At 38.4% G+C, this 18,368-nt stretch overlaps 1 protein-coding gene across 10 annotated transcripts; it reads right to left on the minus strand.

Annotated features, from left to right (window-relative positions):
* Nucleotides 1-7,467: 7,467 nt before the first annotated feature.
* LOC112172287 (proline--tRNA ligase, cytoplasmic) lies at nt 7,468-16,282 on the minus strand. Of its 10 annotated transcripts, none has more exons than XM_024309567.2 (13): nt 11,677-11,742; nt 11,199-11,261; nt 10,933-11,002; nt 10,692-10,784; nt 10,147-10,263; nt 9,849-10,033; nt 9,537-9,603; nt 9,029-9,151; nt 8,790-8,942; nt 8,393-8,677; nt 8,038-8,259; nt 7,837-7,936; nt 7,468-7,737 (listed from the first exon to the last, which is right to left on the minus strand). In XM_024309567.2, exons 3-13 carry the CDS (start codon nt 10,990-10,992, stop codon nt 7,673-7,675), a joined length of 1,470 nt encoding a protein of 489 aa, XP_024165335.1. In that variant the 5' UTR covers nt 10,993-11,002; nt 11,199-11,261; nt 11,677-11,742; the 3' UTR covers nt 7,468-7,672. The 10 variants fall into 10 exon arrangements, 7 of the variants coding, with proteins under 7 accessions (XP_024165335.1, XP_024165337.1, XP_024165334.1 ...); XM_024309569.2 differs by having other exon boundaries at nt 11,199-11,296; nt 11,677-11,722; XM_024309566.2 differs by lacking the exon at nt 11,199-11,261 and having other exon boundaries at nt 11,677-11,812.
* Nucleotides 16,283-18,368: the final 2,086 nt, after the last annotated feature.

Raw genomic sequence — 18,368 nt, forward strand, 5'->3', positions numbered from 1 at the left:
ACCTCTGAAATCCCTATTTTAGAAGAATAAAAACCCAAAAAGTCTCTAGTACACTCACCTTTTAGAAAATCCACACGCCTTTATTCTAACAAAAACCAAGAAACCTCGAAGCAGACATAAAATGAAACCAACTAAGGCTCTGGTTTTTGCTACCCAAACAACATTTAAATTAAACTAATAGTAGGTGACATAGCACCCTCCACAGTATCCTCTGCAATAGAAGACTCCACCATCTGCCAGCTGCACAGGCTTACTCTCACCAGCATTCTCAGCAACAACTGAATCAAAGTTTATTTTCTCCCTGCGCTTAGAGCAACTCCAACAGCTTCCCCATATTTTGATTTTTCTCTACTTTAGGGAAAAATGAGCCTCTTTTGCTCCAACAGATTCCCTATAATTATCCCTATTTTAGAGAAAGTGAGGAAAGAGAAAACCAAATTCCCTATATTTATAGCAATCTCTAAAATTTAAGGAAGAATATGGAGATTTTAGAGATTGTTATAAAATAGAGAATCTGTTGGAGTTGGAGAAGAAAAAAATGCTAAAGCTTTGACTTTTGCTTCCCTATTATACAGAAATTATAGGGAAGCTGTTGGAGTTGCTCTTATACTTTCTAATTAAGCTGTTTCACTTCTTGCTCATCCGCAACTTTAATTCTATTCTTGCTGCCCTTTGGTCTCCCAACCTTCTTCTTTTTTGGTGAAACCAACAACTTGCCATTCTTATGCTGCAGCACCAAAGAGACATTCTCCTCCACTAGAAGCATTGAGTCAGGAAAAGCTAAATACTTATTTCCAAATCTCTCCAAATTCCTCACTGCTTTTCTTTTCTTTCCTACTGGAGCTATTTGAATGGAGGAGAACGCCACCCTATTAGCTTCCTTTCCAGATTCTACCAATGCAGGAACTAAAGTCATAGCCTTCGAGTTTACCTCATTCGAAGTGGAGGGAAAAGGAACCCAGATGTTCAAGCCACCCGCTGCCTTGATATCAGCCAGAACTTGTTCCAAAATAATGGGGCTACCCATACTCTTGGACCCCAACAAACCATGAGATCCTACTCCCACTTGGCTTTCCTTCTCAACAAAGAATCCGTAGACAAAACCACCTAGAGAATCCAACCCAGCACCTACAATAACAAGGGCCTTGCAGCTAGCCTCTGATGCAATTCTCATCCCCATGGTCCTACCAGAATCACCGGAAGGGAAAGACCCAGACTTAGTCTCCGAGATCAGAGATAGTCCAGCCATGGAGAATCTCCTCCTTCTCCTTAATCAGACGTTTGTCACAGCCTAGAGCATCATGGACGAAAAACCCACAATCACCAAAAAAACCCTTCACCTTTTCATAGATGAAGACTAACTCCTATTTCACAGCAAGAGAGAACTCAACAACCTTCCAGGTATGAACCCGTTGCCTAACATCAAACACCACTTTGATCCTCTGTTCTTCATCCTTTCTCTTAAGAGCATTCAGATGAAGACGTAAGACTTGCCCTAGTGAAGAGTGTTGTGCGGAAGCGTAACAAACAAGGTATTGATAGGTATTGATATGAATTCAACAGTAACAAACAAAGAAAAAGAAAACAACTAATAAACAAACCACAAAGAACACCAAGATTTATAGTGGTTCACTCAATCAGTGTGATTGAGCTACATCCACTTTCGGAGCCGGCAAGATATTCCACTATGATCAATTTGGAGAAACATACAACTAGAGTTTATGAACAACTCTTTCTACCCAAATCCCCAATACACCCAAAACCTATTAACTCTCATTTGATTCAAATAGAGAAGAAGAAGAAGAATACTTACTTCTCATATACAATAGATAGCAACACCAACAACTAAGCTTAAGAAGCTTTAACTATGGAGTAGCTAAGTCACCAACAAAGAGAGGAAGGCACAAGGAGTATTCAAGGATGGCTTCTTATGTTTCTCTGTTCTTCTAATTCATCTCACTTTCGGCTGCCAACTTCAAAGGCATATATATATGTCTATAATTGTGCTATTAACCTAGCACATGCAGCTCACATGAGAAACCAACTTGGGCCAAGCCCATCAAGTGAAAGCCAACATCAACAATCTCCACTTTGGCTTCACTTGATACAATAATGTCACAAGTAGAATATCACATATCAATTTGGCGCTCCGACATCCCCGTAGGGAGAATCAAATGCAACGAACACCAATCAAGTTCAAGCAATGCTTGAACTTGCTCAATGGAATTGGCTTAGTCAACATATCAGCAGGGTTGTCTTCAGTTCCAACTTTCAGGAGCTCTATATCACCATCCTCCACCAGTTGACGAATCTTGTGAAATTTGACATTGATATGTTTAGTGCCAGCATGAGTAACCTGGTTCTCTGCTAAATGAATAGCACTCTGACTATCACAATAGAGATCCACATAATCTTGAATTATTCCCAAGTCCTCAAGCAAACCACAAAGCCAAACTGCTTCTTTTGCACCCTCTGTTACCGCCATGTATTCAGCTTCTGTAGTCGACAAAGCAATAGTAGATTGCAAGTTCGACTTCCAACTCACCGGTCCACTAGCAAGAGTAAACACATAAGCTGTAGTAGATCGGCACTTATCCAAATCACCTGCGAAATCAGAGTCCACATATCCAACAACACACTGACTCGTCTTATCCTGCTGAAACACAATTCCAACATCCACAGTACCAAGAATATACCGTAGAATCCATTTCACTGCTTGCCAATGGCTTTTACCTGGGTTATGCATATATCTGCTCACCACACTTAAAGCCTGTGAAATGTCAGGTCTAGTACACACCATACAGTACATCAAGTTACCAACAGCACTAGCATAAGGAACTTTAGCCATATATTGCATATCATCATCAGTGCTAGGAGACATAGTAGATTTAAGCTTGAAATGAGAGGCAAGAGGTGTACTTATAGGTTTACATCTATCAACCATGCCAAACCGCTGTAGTATCTTCTTCAAATATTGTTTTTGTGACAAACAAACCTTGCCTTTCGATCTATCTCTTTCAATTTCCACGCCCAAAATCTTCTTAGCTTCTCCCAAGTCCTTCATTTCAAATTCACCACTCAACTGTGATTTTAATTTTTCAATCTCCACCTTGTTCTTAGATGCAATTAGCATATCATCAACATATAAGAGCAAATAAATGAAGGTCCCATCATGTAGCTTGCGAAAGTAAACACATGGATCATAAAGACTCCTAGTGTACTTCTGACCAAACATAAATTTATCAAACCGCTTGTACCACTGTCTTGGTGACTGTTTCAAACCATACAATGATTTATGCAGTTTGCAAACCAATTTTTCCTTACCAGCAACTTTGAAACCATCTGGCTGAGTCATATAGATCTCTTCGTTCAATTCACCATGTAAAAATGCAGTTTTGACATCAAGTTGTGCTAACTCAAGATCAAACTGTGCAACCAAGGCTAATAGAAAACGAATAGAAGAATGCTTCACAACAGGAGAAAATACCTCATTGTAGTCTATTCCTTCTTTTTGTGCATAGCCTTTAGCTACCAATCTAGCCTTGTACCGAGATCCTTCCTTTTTAGGAAATACCCATTTGCAGCCAATTGCTCTCTTCCCATGTGGTAACTGAACCAATTCCCAAGTCTTGTTCTTGTGAAGAGATGAAATCCATTGCTTTTTCCCACTCTACACTATCTGCATGTATCACAGCTTCTTCATAGGTAGAAGGAATTTCTTCTTCAGTAATTGGAAGTGCATAAGTTACCACATCATTTAGCCAAGCCGGCTTTGGAGCATTTCTCTTTCCTTTTCTAAGTGCAATAGGTCCATGTTGCGGTGGAGACTCTTGAGCTTGAGCCTCTACTTCAATACTTGAATCTTCATTTATTGAATCATCTGACTCAACTGTAGGACTACTTGGATCAATCGGAGTTTCATCAACTTTTTTGTAAACTCCACCTGCTTCAAACTCTTTATGGTCATCTCCTGTTTTTGAGAATCAGTCTGCTCACTCTGATTAACCATAACAGCCTCATCGAATGTCACATCTCTGCTTACAATAACTTTCCTCACATCTGGACACCAAAGCCTAAATCCCTTCACACCATCATTAAATCCCAAGAAAATAGCTTTCTTGGCTCTCGGATCAAGCTTGCTTTCCCTGACATGAAAATAAGCAGGGCAACCAAAAATATGTAAGTAATGATAATCAGTAGCAGGTTTTCCAGACCATACCTCCATGAGTGTTTTACCCTCATTTGCAGCAGTAGGCAACCTGTTGATGAGATGGCCTGCATATGTAACTGCCTCAGCCCAAAACTCTTTGCCTAATCTAGCATTAGACAACATACATCGAACTTTCGCCAGTAAAGTACGATTCATGCGTTCTGCCACCCCATTCTGTTGTGGTGTCTCTCTAACTGTGAAGTGTCTCACAATGCCCTCATCTTGACATAACTTCAAGAATGGATCAGACTTGTATTCACCACCATTATCTGATCTGAGCCTCTTAATTTTTCGACCGGTCTGAGTCTCAATCATCTTCTTCCACTTCACAAATATATCTAAGACTTCATCTTTATGCTTCATGGTGTACACCCACACTCTTTTAGAGAAGTCATCAACAAAAGAGACATAGTAGTGCTTACCTCCCAAAGATGCAGTTTTGGTAGGTCCCCACACATCTGTTTGAACATAGTCTAGAGCACCTTTAGTCTGATGAACTGCAATACCAAACTTCACTCTAGTCTGCTTTCCCAATACACAATGTTCACAAAATTCCAATTTGCAAGTCTTTGCACCCTTTAACAGACCTTGCTTCACTAATCCCTGCATTGCTTTCTCACCAGCATGTCCAAGACGCATATGCCATAATCTGGTAGTATCTGCATCATCTGTAGTCTCAGAAATTGCTGTTTCACTTGTCACTATACTCCCTTGTAGAAAATACAAGTTTCTATCTCTTGTACCTCTCATCATCACAAGTGAACCGGAGACAACTCTAGCAACTCCATCCTTCAATGTAATTGTGAGACCCTTTGATTCTAAAGTTCCCAAAGAGATAAGATTTTTCTTCAAGTTCGGAACATACCGAACATTTGTCAATTCTCTAACAACCCCATCATGCATTTTGAGACGAATTGTACTAATCCCTCTAGTTCTGCAAGGACTATCATCTCCCATCAAAACTACTCCACCATTTACTTCTCTTAAAGTAGAGAACCATTCCTTGTTCGGACACATGTGGTGTGTACAACCCGAATCCAGAATCCATTTCTCAGAGTAATCAAGTGCAGATGAGCTTGCTAAAGCAAAATCAATCTCAGCCTCTTCAAAATCATCGAAGGTAGATGAACAACTCAATGCGAAACCAAAGTCATCATCATCTTCAAATTTCTCAACATTCACTTCAGAACCCTTCTTGTCTCTAGTCTTCAACTTGGGACAATCTTTCTTCCAATGCCCCTTTTGGCAACAAAAGGCACACTCATCTTTTGCAGGAAATTTGCCTCTTGACTTGGAACGAGAATTACCTCTTTTTCCACCAAACTTTCTATCATTAGATCTTCCTCTTGCTACAAGTGCTTCACTTATCACTTTTTGCAATTGCTTCTCCTTCTTTCGACACTCATTATTTATCAATGAATTACACACATCATCAAATTTCACAAATTCTTTTCCATGCAACAAAGTTGTAATCAAATGCTCATACTCGTCAGGAAGAGAATTTAGCAAACACAAAGCCTTATCCTCATCACTAATTTGCACATCTAAATTAGCCAAGTCTGCAAGTATCTTATTGAAATCACTGATGTGTTCAGACATAGAAATACCTTGTCAATAATTGAATCGGAAAAGCCGCCTCTTCAGGTGAAACCGGTTTTCAGCACTCTTGATCATGTATTGGTCTTCCAATTTCTTCCACAGCTCTTTTGTCGAAGTTTCCTTCATGATAAAGAACTTTGTATCCTTTGCAAGACACAATCTGATAGAACCACAAGCCCATTTATTAATCTGCTTCCACTCCTTCTCACTCATATCTTCTGGTTTGTCTTCAAGAGCTATATCCAATTCTTGTTGACACAAGACATCCATCATCTCACACTGCCACATGCCAAAATTGTTTGTTCCATCTAACTTCTCAACTTCAAATTTGGCATTGCCAATTGATGGCCTAGTAGTGGACGATGAACCCGAACTCGAATTTTTCTTTTTGTCTGCCATTGAATCCAATCAATACACAACTCCCAAGTTCATAACCGGAGCTCTGATACCAGTTTGTTGTGCGGAAGCGTAACAAACAAGGTATTGATATGAATTCAACAGTAACAAACAAAGCAAAAGAAAACAACTAATAAACAAACCACAAAGAACACCAAGATTTATAGTGGTTCACTCAATCAGTGTGATTGAGCTACATCCACTTTCGGAGCCGGCAAGATATTCCACTATGATCAATTTGGAGAAACATACAACTAGAGTTTATGAACAACTCTTTCTACCCAAATCCCCAATACACCCAAAACCTATTAACTCTCATTTGATTCAAATAGAGAAGAAGAAGAAGAAGAATACTTACTTCTCATATACAATAGATAGCAACACCAACAACTAAGCTTAAGAAGCTTCAACTATGGAGTAGCTAAGTCACCAACAAAGAGAGGAAGGCACAAGGAGTATTCAAGGATGGCTTCTTATGTTTCTCTCTTCTTCTAATTCATCTCACTTTCGGCTGCCAACTTCAAAGGCACATATATATATATATATATATATATATATGTCTTTAATTGTGCTATTAACCTAGCACATGCAGCTCACATGAGAAACCAACTTGGGCCAAGCCCATCAAGTGAAAGCCAACATCAACAAAGAGCCCACCATGGAGAGAGCAACTTTGTTTCTCAACGCAAAAGGGAGGCCTATTACTGCAACCCAGGTCTCCATCAGATATAATGGAACTTCTTCCACTGGACCCAAGCCATCGTACTCCCCCACCACTAGCATGGTATTGCGATAAAACCACGGCCCCATGCAGGATCCTATTTCGTGCAGCCTCATTCTCAAATTGGAAAACGAATAGCTACCCTGCATCCTGGATAGTAAGGCCCGATCTGATGTGCCAGATGGTGGAGATTGCGCCTTTAAAACTTGGAAATTTTTCCTTCGGCCCCAACAATTAACCCACCATATACCAATGGCCATCTTGAAATACAGCAGCCCCTGCTGCCCCCAGCGAGACTAGTGTTGAATTTGATTGTGTCAGAACAGTAGCGAGACTATCCATCGCTGCTGCCAGTGGATTGAAGGTAAAAATCGGATCGGAAAAATGAAGTTATGACAAAACCAATGTAGGAGTGTACACCGAGAAACCCTAGCAGAGACGGCTATGTCTTTTTTTTATGTTTTTGTTTTTCTTGTTTGGTCCTAAAAACAGATAGATCAAGAGAAAAAAATTACGAGAGTTAAACTTAAAATCTCTCATTTACGGATAAGTATTCAAATTTTAATCTCGATACTTTAAATTTACAGAAATTTTGGTTAAAAATAAAGAAATCACATTATTTAGATACATATAACAAAATGTCTTTCTTGAACCACATAAGTGACATAACAGAATCTGAAAATCCTCATTATCTAGTTACCTACATGTTAATCACACCATTATTCAGGAGTCGTAAGTTGTATCTTCTAGTAAGTCCTGCCCCAATAGGTCCACTTCCTTGCTGGCTTTCCAGAGGCAAAGCAAAGTGTCCCTGCACATACACATACATATAAGCTACAACAATACTCCATATTACGAAGATAGGCATAGTGCTTATTCTATCTGAACCAAAGAAAAATTAATGATGTACCTTCAGGAAGTTCAGACTGCTCAAATGGGGTGCAGAGAGACTTAGCTGCTCCCATTTCACCTTCAGCCTTAGTTCGTTTTTTCACATCCTCTTCCACATCCTAATAAACAAGACCAAGAGAGAAACTGGATTAAGAGCTGGCCAGATGGAAGCTATATATCATAACGACGATATTGATGACAATGTGACAACCATACTTACCATTTCATCACACCAAGGAGCCAAGATCATTTTCTTTTGGTTTAGAGCTTCCGTAAATTCTTCCCATGTCCTTCCAACTTGGATACAAGCATCTCGTCTTTCCCTTGCAACATCAAACATGTTTTGCTGAATTCTATCCAACGTGTCCTTTACTCGCTCAACCAAATTATTGTTCAGAGGAATGTCAACTTTTTCTGAATTGTCCCGACGAACAAAGCGCACCTGAAACCCAGATGATGAACATGATGCAGTTCTCTTGGAGAACCATCAACAATAAACGAGCCAACAGAACCTGGATAATTACAAATTGAACAATAAGAGAAAAATGACTAGCTAACTGAAGAAACAGTCTTACTTGATTCTTGTCCAAATCCCTCTGTCCAATTTCAATCCTCAGAGGAACACCTTTCATCTCCCAATGCCAATACTTCTGACCAGGTGTAGAGGTTCTACTCAAATCTGCCTTAACACGAAAACCAGCTTTTTTCAAGGTAACTACAGTTTTCCTGCAGGCGTCCAATATGGCTTCTGTATCAACATCCCTGTAAATAACTGGAATCACAATAGCCTGCAGAGTTGCCACTTTAGGTGGCATTACCAACCCTCTGTCATCTCCATGCACCATCACCATCACTCCAATCTGTACTCATAATATCACATAATGGTAACAACAAATTATAATTCATAATTGGACGTCGATGATAGTAGTGCAACAAACTTTAAATCCATAAATTAGAAGAAAGTAAACTTACCGTTTGAGTAGTATAAGCCCAAGAGTTTTGCCAAACCATGGCCTTTTCTTGCATTTCATTTTCAAACTTGATGTCAAACATTTTAGCAAAATTTTGACCCAAACAATGTGAGGTGGCACCTTGTATACCGCGGCCGGCATTAGGAATAAAAGCCTGCATGTGTGAAAGTAATATACTCAAGCTCACCATAGAAAGAGGCAATAAAAACATGCTTAAATCAGGTATAAACTATCATGTACCTCTACACTTGTGGTGTAAAGAGCACCAGCAAATTTCTCAAGCTCGGTATTTTGTCCCTTCACAACTGGAACCGCCAAATATTCCTCATATATCTTTCTGTACAGTTCCAACATCTCCTGGACCTACAATCAAGATGAATAATCAGAATCCAACCTTCAAAACTTTACTCTCAGTGAGTTACTATTAATAAGCACATTATCAAGAAAATGTCAGGTGGAGCCTAAATGAAAGTTAGAAACTTTGCATTGAATAGATCACATAGCCAATTAACTTCTGTAATCAGGAGGGTGTTATGTGCAGCTTTGTTTTGTGTTTCTAGAATCTGCAGCTGTGGAAATGGTACCTCAGTGGCTAAATATAAGCTAACACCCATATATACGAGTAATATCAATAGTAATATAAAGATGAAATATGAACACGGCTAAACTTGAACTTCTATAGAACAGTAAACGATCGGACTTGGCTATACATAATCTATAGAACAGTGAAATCTGAGTAACTCCGTACCTCATGATCTGCCTCTTCCTTTGTTGCAAAAGCAGTATGGCCTTCTTGCCAAAGAAACTCTTTACTCCTGAAATTATAAAAGGAAACAAAGTATTACATACTTTTCAAGAGATAAAGTTCAAGAAACTGGTCATTTAACATGGAGAATAATTGGAGACCCTGCCAAAGAATCAACGAAACATCTAGTTTGAGCTGAAAGAACAACTTGAATTCTATGAGATTGCCATCTTTATTGTTGTTGTCAATGCTGCAAAATTGTTACATATATAGAAGGGGTGTATGCATTTCAACCCATGTAGACAAAGAAACTACCTGATAAATGGAGTAGGATTGCTCTCCCAACGAACAACATTGACCCACTGATTTTGCTTGTATGGTAAGTCAAGGTGACTCCTGATTCTTTTAGAGAAATCTGGATACATGATAGCCTCGCTTGTTGGACGGATTGCAACAGGCACTTTCAATTCTGATTTTCCAGCCTCTGTGACCCAAGCGACCTACAAAAGCATAAAAATGACATAATATAATGTAGCTTATTTTCCAAGGGCATCTGAATCATCAAACACCACTGCTGCAGTGTTTCTTAAGCCACACTATCATGCTTTCTCACCTCAGGAGTGAAGCCCTCTATGTGATTCTTTTCTCGTTCCAAAGAATCACGGGTTACAAAGAGAGGGTACGTGCAAGATTCTATCTCCATTTCATCTGTTTCTGCTTCAAAAAATGCCTACAGATTAACAGCATTGGAAAGATAGAAAGTGAGCTATTCTGCTGAGTTATGAGGAAAAATTTGTAAGATAAATAGTGAAATCTGCAAGCATAAGCTAAGAACGTAAGTATTGAATAAAGAACTGGGAGACAAAGTTCAAAACTCCGATATTTGGGATGGACATAGTACAGGACCGGTACTGCTACTCAATTTAAATGAGAAACTCAAGATAATGAAAATTTGAGGACAGCATTTAGTAGTACTCAGAATGCTAGCGACAAATAGTCGTTCAAATATCATATATTAATTGCCTTACTGAGAACTAGACTTAGAGTTCTAATCATAATGCTGACACCAGATGGGTAATATGTAGTTCTAGCAGAAACCAACACAAATATCAACATATATGACTTGATGATATTCTAGGAATCTAAAGCAACGCATACTTTCATATTCTCCCATATTTTCATTGCCCAGTGCCTTATAATATAACAACCAGAGATATCAGTGTAGCCAATCATGTCGGCACGAAGAAGAACCTGCAGGGATCAGCTAGATATATCAGTGTAGTCAATTATGTCAGTACGAAGAGGAACCTGCTGGGAACAAAGTAAGGGGCCAATTTCTCAATCATATTTGTGAAAGAACACTAGGAACAGAACCCAGAAAAAATGGAAGGACAGATACCTGACGATACCACTCTCCGAAATTCTCGTCCTTCTTATAGGAAAGACCCAGTTCAGCCATGTTTTAGTACCTAATTGACAGTAGCCAGTAGCACAGTTAGGTTCTATATATTAGGCTCATACAATTCACTATGCTAAAGAACACCAGAATGCCTAACATTTAAGTTAACTAGAAGAGCACAAAAACCAGTAGGCAAACCAGAAACTGAAGGCAAATATTAACCCAAAGACGGAAGGCAAAACGAACTGGGGAAGTTTGATGCTCACCAAACTGAATTTGGTGTTGTGTTTTCTGATTCGGCCTCTGCTTCAGGCTATTTAGCCTTCTCTCTGAAATCGGAGGAAAGAAAGAGGATGCCGACTCACTGTTCAGTATTAGTCTCGGACAGTAAGTATTTTATTCATTGCAACCGTCAAAAGATGCTATATTTAAGGACAACAGTCATATATGGAACAGATTTCAAGTCTTGGGCCGCAAGTTTTCAGTTTTGAACAAAGGAATCTTGGGCAGCAAGCTTTTTATCCAAATATGTTTTAATTCTTCTTCTTTTTTTTTTTTACAAGAAACGAGTACACACTCAAGTTTCCCCAAAAAAAAAAAAACAAACAAACAAACACGGTCAATATGTTGACATTATTGAGCAACTTGGGTGGCAAGGAATTTTAGAAGTCCCTATCCTCTGACAAAATTGGTAACAACCAAAAGTACTGAGTTCTACAGGTTGTACAGTGTCACAGTATATACCATTAGAACTGAAGCAGTCCTCTTTTCTGTGTTATTTTGGTATTGCAATGTAACCAAGTCTTTCTCAGGAGTATCTCCAGGCCTTGACAAATCAATAGTGACTCCATCTCATGGATTGTTCATCACCAACTCGGAGGCTTCAGACTGAATGTGACTCCCCTCCTCATCGGGGACCTTCATCTCGGAGGCCTCATCTGTGTTATGTATAGGCAACACTACAGTTGGTACATTTATTTCTTCAATGATCTCTAACACATCAACTGGCTTGTTGGACACACTTTCCAAACCAGAATCTTGAGACTCTAAGGAGGTATATGTCAGATTTGTGGTACTTCTGTAGGTGGAATTTCCATCCACATCTGGAAAATTGGCAGATAATCCCGGAGCACAAGATTCTGTATTCAGTGATACTGTTTCTGCATTAACTTGTGGATTGTATCTGGCTGTCTCATCCTCCTCTAATTGCATATGATCCTCTGAAGGACTTGCAACATCATTCTCGGAAGTGTCAGAAGCACACTTTGATTCACTTGGTTCAGCTTCCAACGACGACGTTGTTTCAGCATTGAAGTCAACTTCTTGATCATATGAGGCTACTGCACCCTCCTCTACTTCCACATAATCCTCTAAAGAACTTGTATCATCTTCCTGAAAAGAGTGAGCTGTATTCATTGATGCTGATTCAACATTAAAGGAAACTTCTGGGTCATATGAGGCTACTTTACGCTCCTCTGGTTCTGCAAAACCCTCTAGACAGCTACTAGCATCTTCCTGAAAAGAGCCGGTCTCATTCTTTGGTTGGTCAGTACATTCTTCTGTGTTCAAGGATATGGATTCAGCATTATAGGCAACTTCTGGCTTGTCTGTGGCTACTGCATCTTCCTCTGAAGAATTAGCATCATCCTGAAAAGAGTCAGCTTCATTATTGGGTTGTTCCTCTGCTTCTTCTTCACTCACATGCTCTTTTTCCTTCTCAATCTCCAGCAACTTTTGGATCGTTTCAGCAGCAGAATCTATAGCCCAGGCATCATCGTTGACATCTCTGCATTTAACAAATTGTTAATACTTGACATAAAAACCTCTGGCCAAACTCATGCTGTGGGTAAAAGAAGCACCATCACATTATGTCAACATCAAATGACAATAGAAGTTCAAGAAATACCTTCTAGGATCTACTCCAGCTGAAACAAAGGCTGATTTCATCAGATTCATGAGAAACAAAGGGTTGCTGGAGAAGTAACCTCCGTACTTTGTGATTTCCACTAGAAATTGCACATCCAAAATAAACTGCTGTAGGATACACAGACAAAAAGAAATAATTTGAATAAACAAGCATCATGAAAAAAGAAGCGGATAGTAACCAGACTGCTAGCACTTCTCTAGGCATGCATAAGGGACAAGAAAAAGGAAAGGAACCACAAACCTGCTTGAAAGCGAGAGGATAATCTTCTGTCATATTCTCCTCATTAATATCCCTGAACTCTTTGTTATTTGAAATCCAAACAAAAACGGCCTCTATAAGCTCCCCTAATAGCTCTATTAACCAATCAACTTCAAAAACATTGTCCTCAGAAAGTTTTTCTAGTTTCCTCAGTTCTAGAAACAGTACCTGATCGTCAGACATCAAAACCAAGACCATATTAGTAGCATATATGCTTGCATAAAAAACAAGACCACATCAGCAGCATATAATCCAAGTCCCCCAAAGTTACAACTTTTCTTAACTAAGAGGATATAATTGACTGGTGCAGTAAATTCTGAGGAAATCCAAAGAAAAACTGCTGAAAGTAGTGGTGACATGCTGTAGCCCAGTCCAACTAAGCTGTCTGACTGTATCAAAGGAATGACATGCTGAGAACATGATTATCCTATCACTATTCAACGAACTCTTCTAATATTTTCAACAATTTCAGCAGCTTTCTTGATTTCTAAATTTCAAAAACTTCAACGTAAAAGTGAACAGTTGCAGATGTAAATTTATGAAGCACCTCCTTGCACAGCATTAAGAAATAAGGAACTAGTGAACCTCATGAGCTTTTAGACGATCGTTATTTCAAACACATTTGATTTTTACTTTTCCCTTTCTTGTGGTTTCAAGTCGGACTATATTGCCGTTCAAATTATTTATCTGGCAAAGAAAAAATATCAGCATAATTATGTAATAAGATACCTGAAAGGTAAGGGAGGGCATTCCTCCATCAAATATGCAAGACTCACCCTGGCCGTCAATGCAGATTTCTGGAAGTTTGTAGCTAGTTTTGAGGGACATTACTTTATTTATGAATTGCTCACAGAATAGAGATCTGAGCCCAAGAGAGGCTTCTTGAATGAAAAATATACAACCGTCAATTTCCTTCGGTTGATAACCACCAGGGTGGCTTTTTCTTAATTCAGAATTGGTGTCACTCGCACCCTTGAAAATACTCCTGACCATGTTGGAGAAAAGTTGCTCAAGTGATGATAGATTGGATAGAATAGAAACCTGTTGTTGCACTGACTCAGCCAAATTGATTCTTGAACTGGATTTTTCTGTAACAGTTGTTTCACAGTTGATGGCTCTTTCAAGGATGTCTATATACTTTTTAAAGAGGTTCATTAGTCCTCTAAGAATTGATCCTTCAATTTCAAGGGAAAGTAATGGGCTGACATCTACAGTGATAGCCTTGAAGCAAACAACAAAAAAAGATGAGTAAGAATAGCATCATACCATTACCATGCATCACCTAGAATCATACCATGAACTCTTTTAGATGATCCTTTTTGTTCTCTTTATGTCTAAAATAGATTTAAAGACAAAATGATACATACCTGCAGCAGTGTTACAAACTTCCGGCCGCTGTTAGTAAGCAAGCAATATTCTGGCTGTTGCCCAACAACCATGGAAGAGCACTGTTCATTCATAATTCCAGATACAAGATATCTACCCAAAACCCATGTATCAGTCGCTGTAAAGATGCCAATGACTTTTGTAAAATGGTCCAGGTGTATATTTAGAACATCTTCCATGCAAGGGCGAATATGCTTGATCAAATATGGCTGCAACACTAGTCTCTGAGTTTCCAGCAAACAACAAAATGAAATTGCAAACTGCATAGCTTCTACTGCTGTGGACAATCCACCACTTATTTCTGAGATGGACTTAACATATTCATCAAAACAAGCAGCAAACACTTTAGTTTCTTGACGAGTCCACTTAACAACTTCTGGTGCATAAGGAGAAGTTTCTCCATATAACATCACAAAACTTCTTGCTGCTTGAGAAATCTTAGAAAACACGAACTTTGAGAGTTCCCTGATGTATACCCTATCCAACAACGATTTCGAAGCCTTCAATTTATGTATCCCAGAAGCAATGCGTGAATGATAATATTTGAGCAATAAATTGGTTGCAAGATGACTATCACCTAGTCTGCAAAGCCCCACCAGTGCTTTCTGAAGTTCAGCTGCAGATATTCTTGGATTTTCAGCCAACATTGTCAACTGTTGTGTAAGCAAGCCCTTCCTCTCAGAAATTGCAGAGTCAAATAGTCTTAACTCGTCCAATGGACAATCCTCTTCAAACTGCATCCTTTGGAAATTCTCATCCTCCAATTCTAAGATAGCCAGCGCTTCATCTATCCTGTTCTCAGACAAGAGAATGTCCAACGTTTCTAAAACATCATTTTTGTGAGACTCTAACTCACTGATCAGAAGAGGTTCATCCCATTCTGATTCTTCAATAACCGAGTCCATACTCTCCTTTGATAAAACCTTTGAATATATGCCATCTACAAGGTCATTCACAAGCCTCTTTTGGGTCGAAACATGGTTTCTCAGTTGCAGCAGCTCCCTTTCCACGCGCCCTACTTCTTCAAAGACTCTACATATATATAACAACACATTCCACTTATTTTTGCAATCAAAGCATCACTTCCACTCTATTGACAAGTAACCAAATCGCGACACCAAATTACACATATAATTAAAGATCACATACTAATTACAAACACATTAATACAGTTCTCTGATTCGTAATCCGAGAATTTCGAGTGTTCATTGAGTAAAAAGAACAAGGAAAAATATATATAGCTGAAGAGTGAAGAATTTACCTAATAAAAGACGAATAATTAGCAAAGATGTGCCTGTGAAAATCTCCATTCGATGCAGCCTTCAGCTCCAGGAGTTCCGAACAGAGATGCTTAATACCCTAAAATCAAAGCAATACCAAATATGAAATGAACCTCTAATTCCACACAAAAAAAATAAATAAATAAAAAATAAAATCAACACTGACACTCGATTGAAGGTAATTGACTAACCCTTCCGGTCATGGATTGAAGGTCGGAGTCGTCATCGCGGTCACTGGAGACGACGGAGGACGCGTCGGAGGCCGTGTCGGACTGCGTGGAGTTCTCCATTTCCGGGAGGTCTCTGAAGCGAAACCGAGAAGAAGTGGAAGACGAATCCATGGGGAATGGCTATCCATTAGCACCGGAAACTGTGATAAAGTATTTATAGCAAATCGTAAGCCCCACTGATTTGGAGGTGGCTCTTGTCGTTTGGTGGCTCCGTTGGCGCGCTTTGGTTTCTTCGTTCATCTTTAACGTTATGCGAGGGTAGAGGATAACTTATACGGCGTCGTGTCCTGGGTTTGGCCGTTAGGATAAATTTACAATTTCGATTTTAACGAAATTTCGGTATTTCAAATTTACGGAATTTTTTGTTAAAATTTTGAGGGTTGACTGTTGAGAGTTGTTGTTGTTGTTGTTTTTTTTTTTTTTTTTTAATAATTATTTTATTTTTTATATGTGAGAAGAGAGGTTTGAGAGTTGATAAAAATCTATACTATTATTAAAATAAGAGGTTTTGTTAGCCAAAACAGAAAAAATATACCAAAATGACCCTGAAATATTAAAAAACTATATAACTCATTCAACAAATAGGGATAATATAGTTAAATTACAAAATAAATAAAAAGGATAAATGAGAAACAGATGAATTGACCATCAACCGAGTTGTCCCTTGAACCTCCCATCCCAATTTTTTTCAACAAACTTCCTATTTTGTCCTTGTTTGTATTTTACTTTTTTTTTTTTTTTTTTTTTATACCTCTTATTATGATGCGTGCAGTTCCTTTGAACATCAATTTTTTTAATCTTTGTCCGGTAAGGAACTATATACATAGAGAGGAGAGGAAGGATTAATATATGACCACACTACCAACTTTAAAGTCTAAACTCTATACATGGCGTGGAGGGTCATTGACATGTTCGTCAAAAGGGATAAATATAGGAATACAGCAGAGTATTTAATTGAGAACTACAAGTGCAATTGTGTTGGAGTACAGAAGAAGGGTCAAGCTGGAGGCTACGTTCTCAACAACCCACAAAAATTTCTGGGTTCTTGCATAATTTAAAACCACCTACGTACACATCTCAAGTGATGTAATCTGCTCTTTACTAGTTCTTCTTTTTCTCTTTAATTTCTCATGGCTACGGAGTTATGAAGTGCATCACAAATTTTGAATAAAAAATAAAAAATAAAAACTCTATGATTCATATTTGTCAATTGGCTAAGAACAATTGCGAAGGAAGAGAGTGTTTTTAGAATAATGACTCTTGCGTATCAATGGTATTCATTCTATATATTCAGTTTTTTTTTTTTAAATTATAAAAGGGATAAATTTCAGTTTAGTACCCTGTGGTTTGGGGGTATCATCATGTCAGTCTCTGCTCTTTCAATTTGATCAGCAACACCCATGTGCTTTCAATTTCAATCAGCCGTGCCCAAATTTTACTGTTCCGTCCAAATTTGAACGATAACTTTGACCGGATTGACAAAATAAAATTTGGACGGAACAGTAAAATTTGGGCACGGCTGATTGAAATTGAAAGCACAGGGGTGTTGCTGATCAAATTGAAAGAGCAGGGATTGACATGATGTTGCCCCTAAACCACAGGGTAGTAAATTGAAATTAATCCTTATAAAAGAGGGTTAAAATAGGGATTAAATTTTGATAAAAATTTAGATAGGTCCAAAGAGCAAATTTGGAGATCTGAATGGAACCCACCCAACAGATAATCAAACTACCCACTTCTATCATTCCATGAAAAACTACCCACTCCTGTAAATAACTCTCACTGCCTATTAAAAAAATAATATAAAATTTTCACACACAGTGTGTGGGGCCATCTAGTATTGATAAAGAAACGAAATTTGATTTTTCTTTAATATAATAAAAAATATTAAAGAAATTTAAAAATTAAATTCTTAATAAAAAATGTTTAAAATATTTTGTCGATAACGGCACTTCAGCTCTAATGGATATTTCAGTACTGTTGAGAATATATACATCCCACATGAGAAAAATGAGACCTTGCATATGGATTTATAAGGGTTTTGGCCACTCCATCCATTGCCAATAGTTTTGATGGATATATTGATAAATGTCGACATATATATTATGCACAAACTAGTGTCGAAGATGTTTTATGAAAATTCTCGAATATCAGTTAAAAAAAAAAAAATCAAGAACGAGTTAGCAAGCCACCTCGGTTATTATAGTGAATTAGTAACACCTATCTAGTTAGTACTCAGACCAAATTCCACGAGAGACTAATCTCCCGCCACAGCCCAATGGTCTTCTTAAATCTGCTGACTACAAACTAATGAGAATTGGGACTCAAAAAATAGACATGAGAATTTCATGCTAC

The sequence above is a fragment of the Rosa chinensis genome, chromosome 6, assembly GCF_002994745.2.
Source record: "Rosa chinensis cultivar Old Blush chromosome 6, RchiOBHm-V2, whole genome shotgun sequence".
Classification (NCBI taxonomy): Eukaryota; Viridiplantae; Streptophyta; class Magnoliopsida; order Rosales; family Rosaceae; genus Rosa; species Rosa chinensis.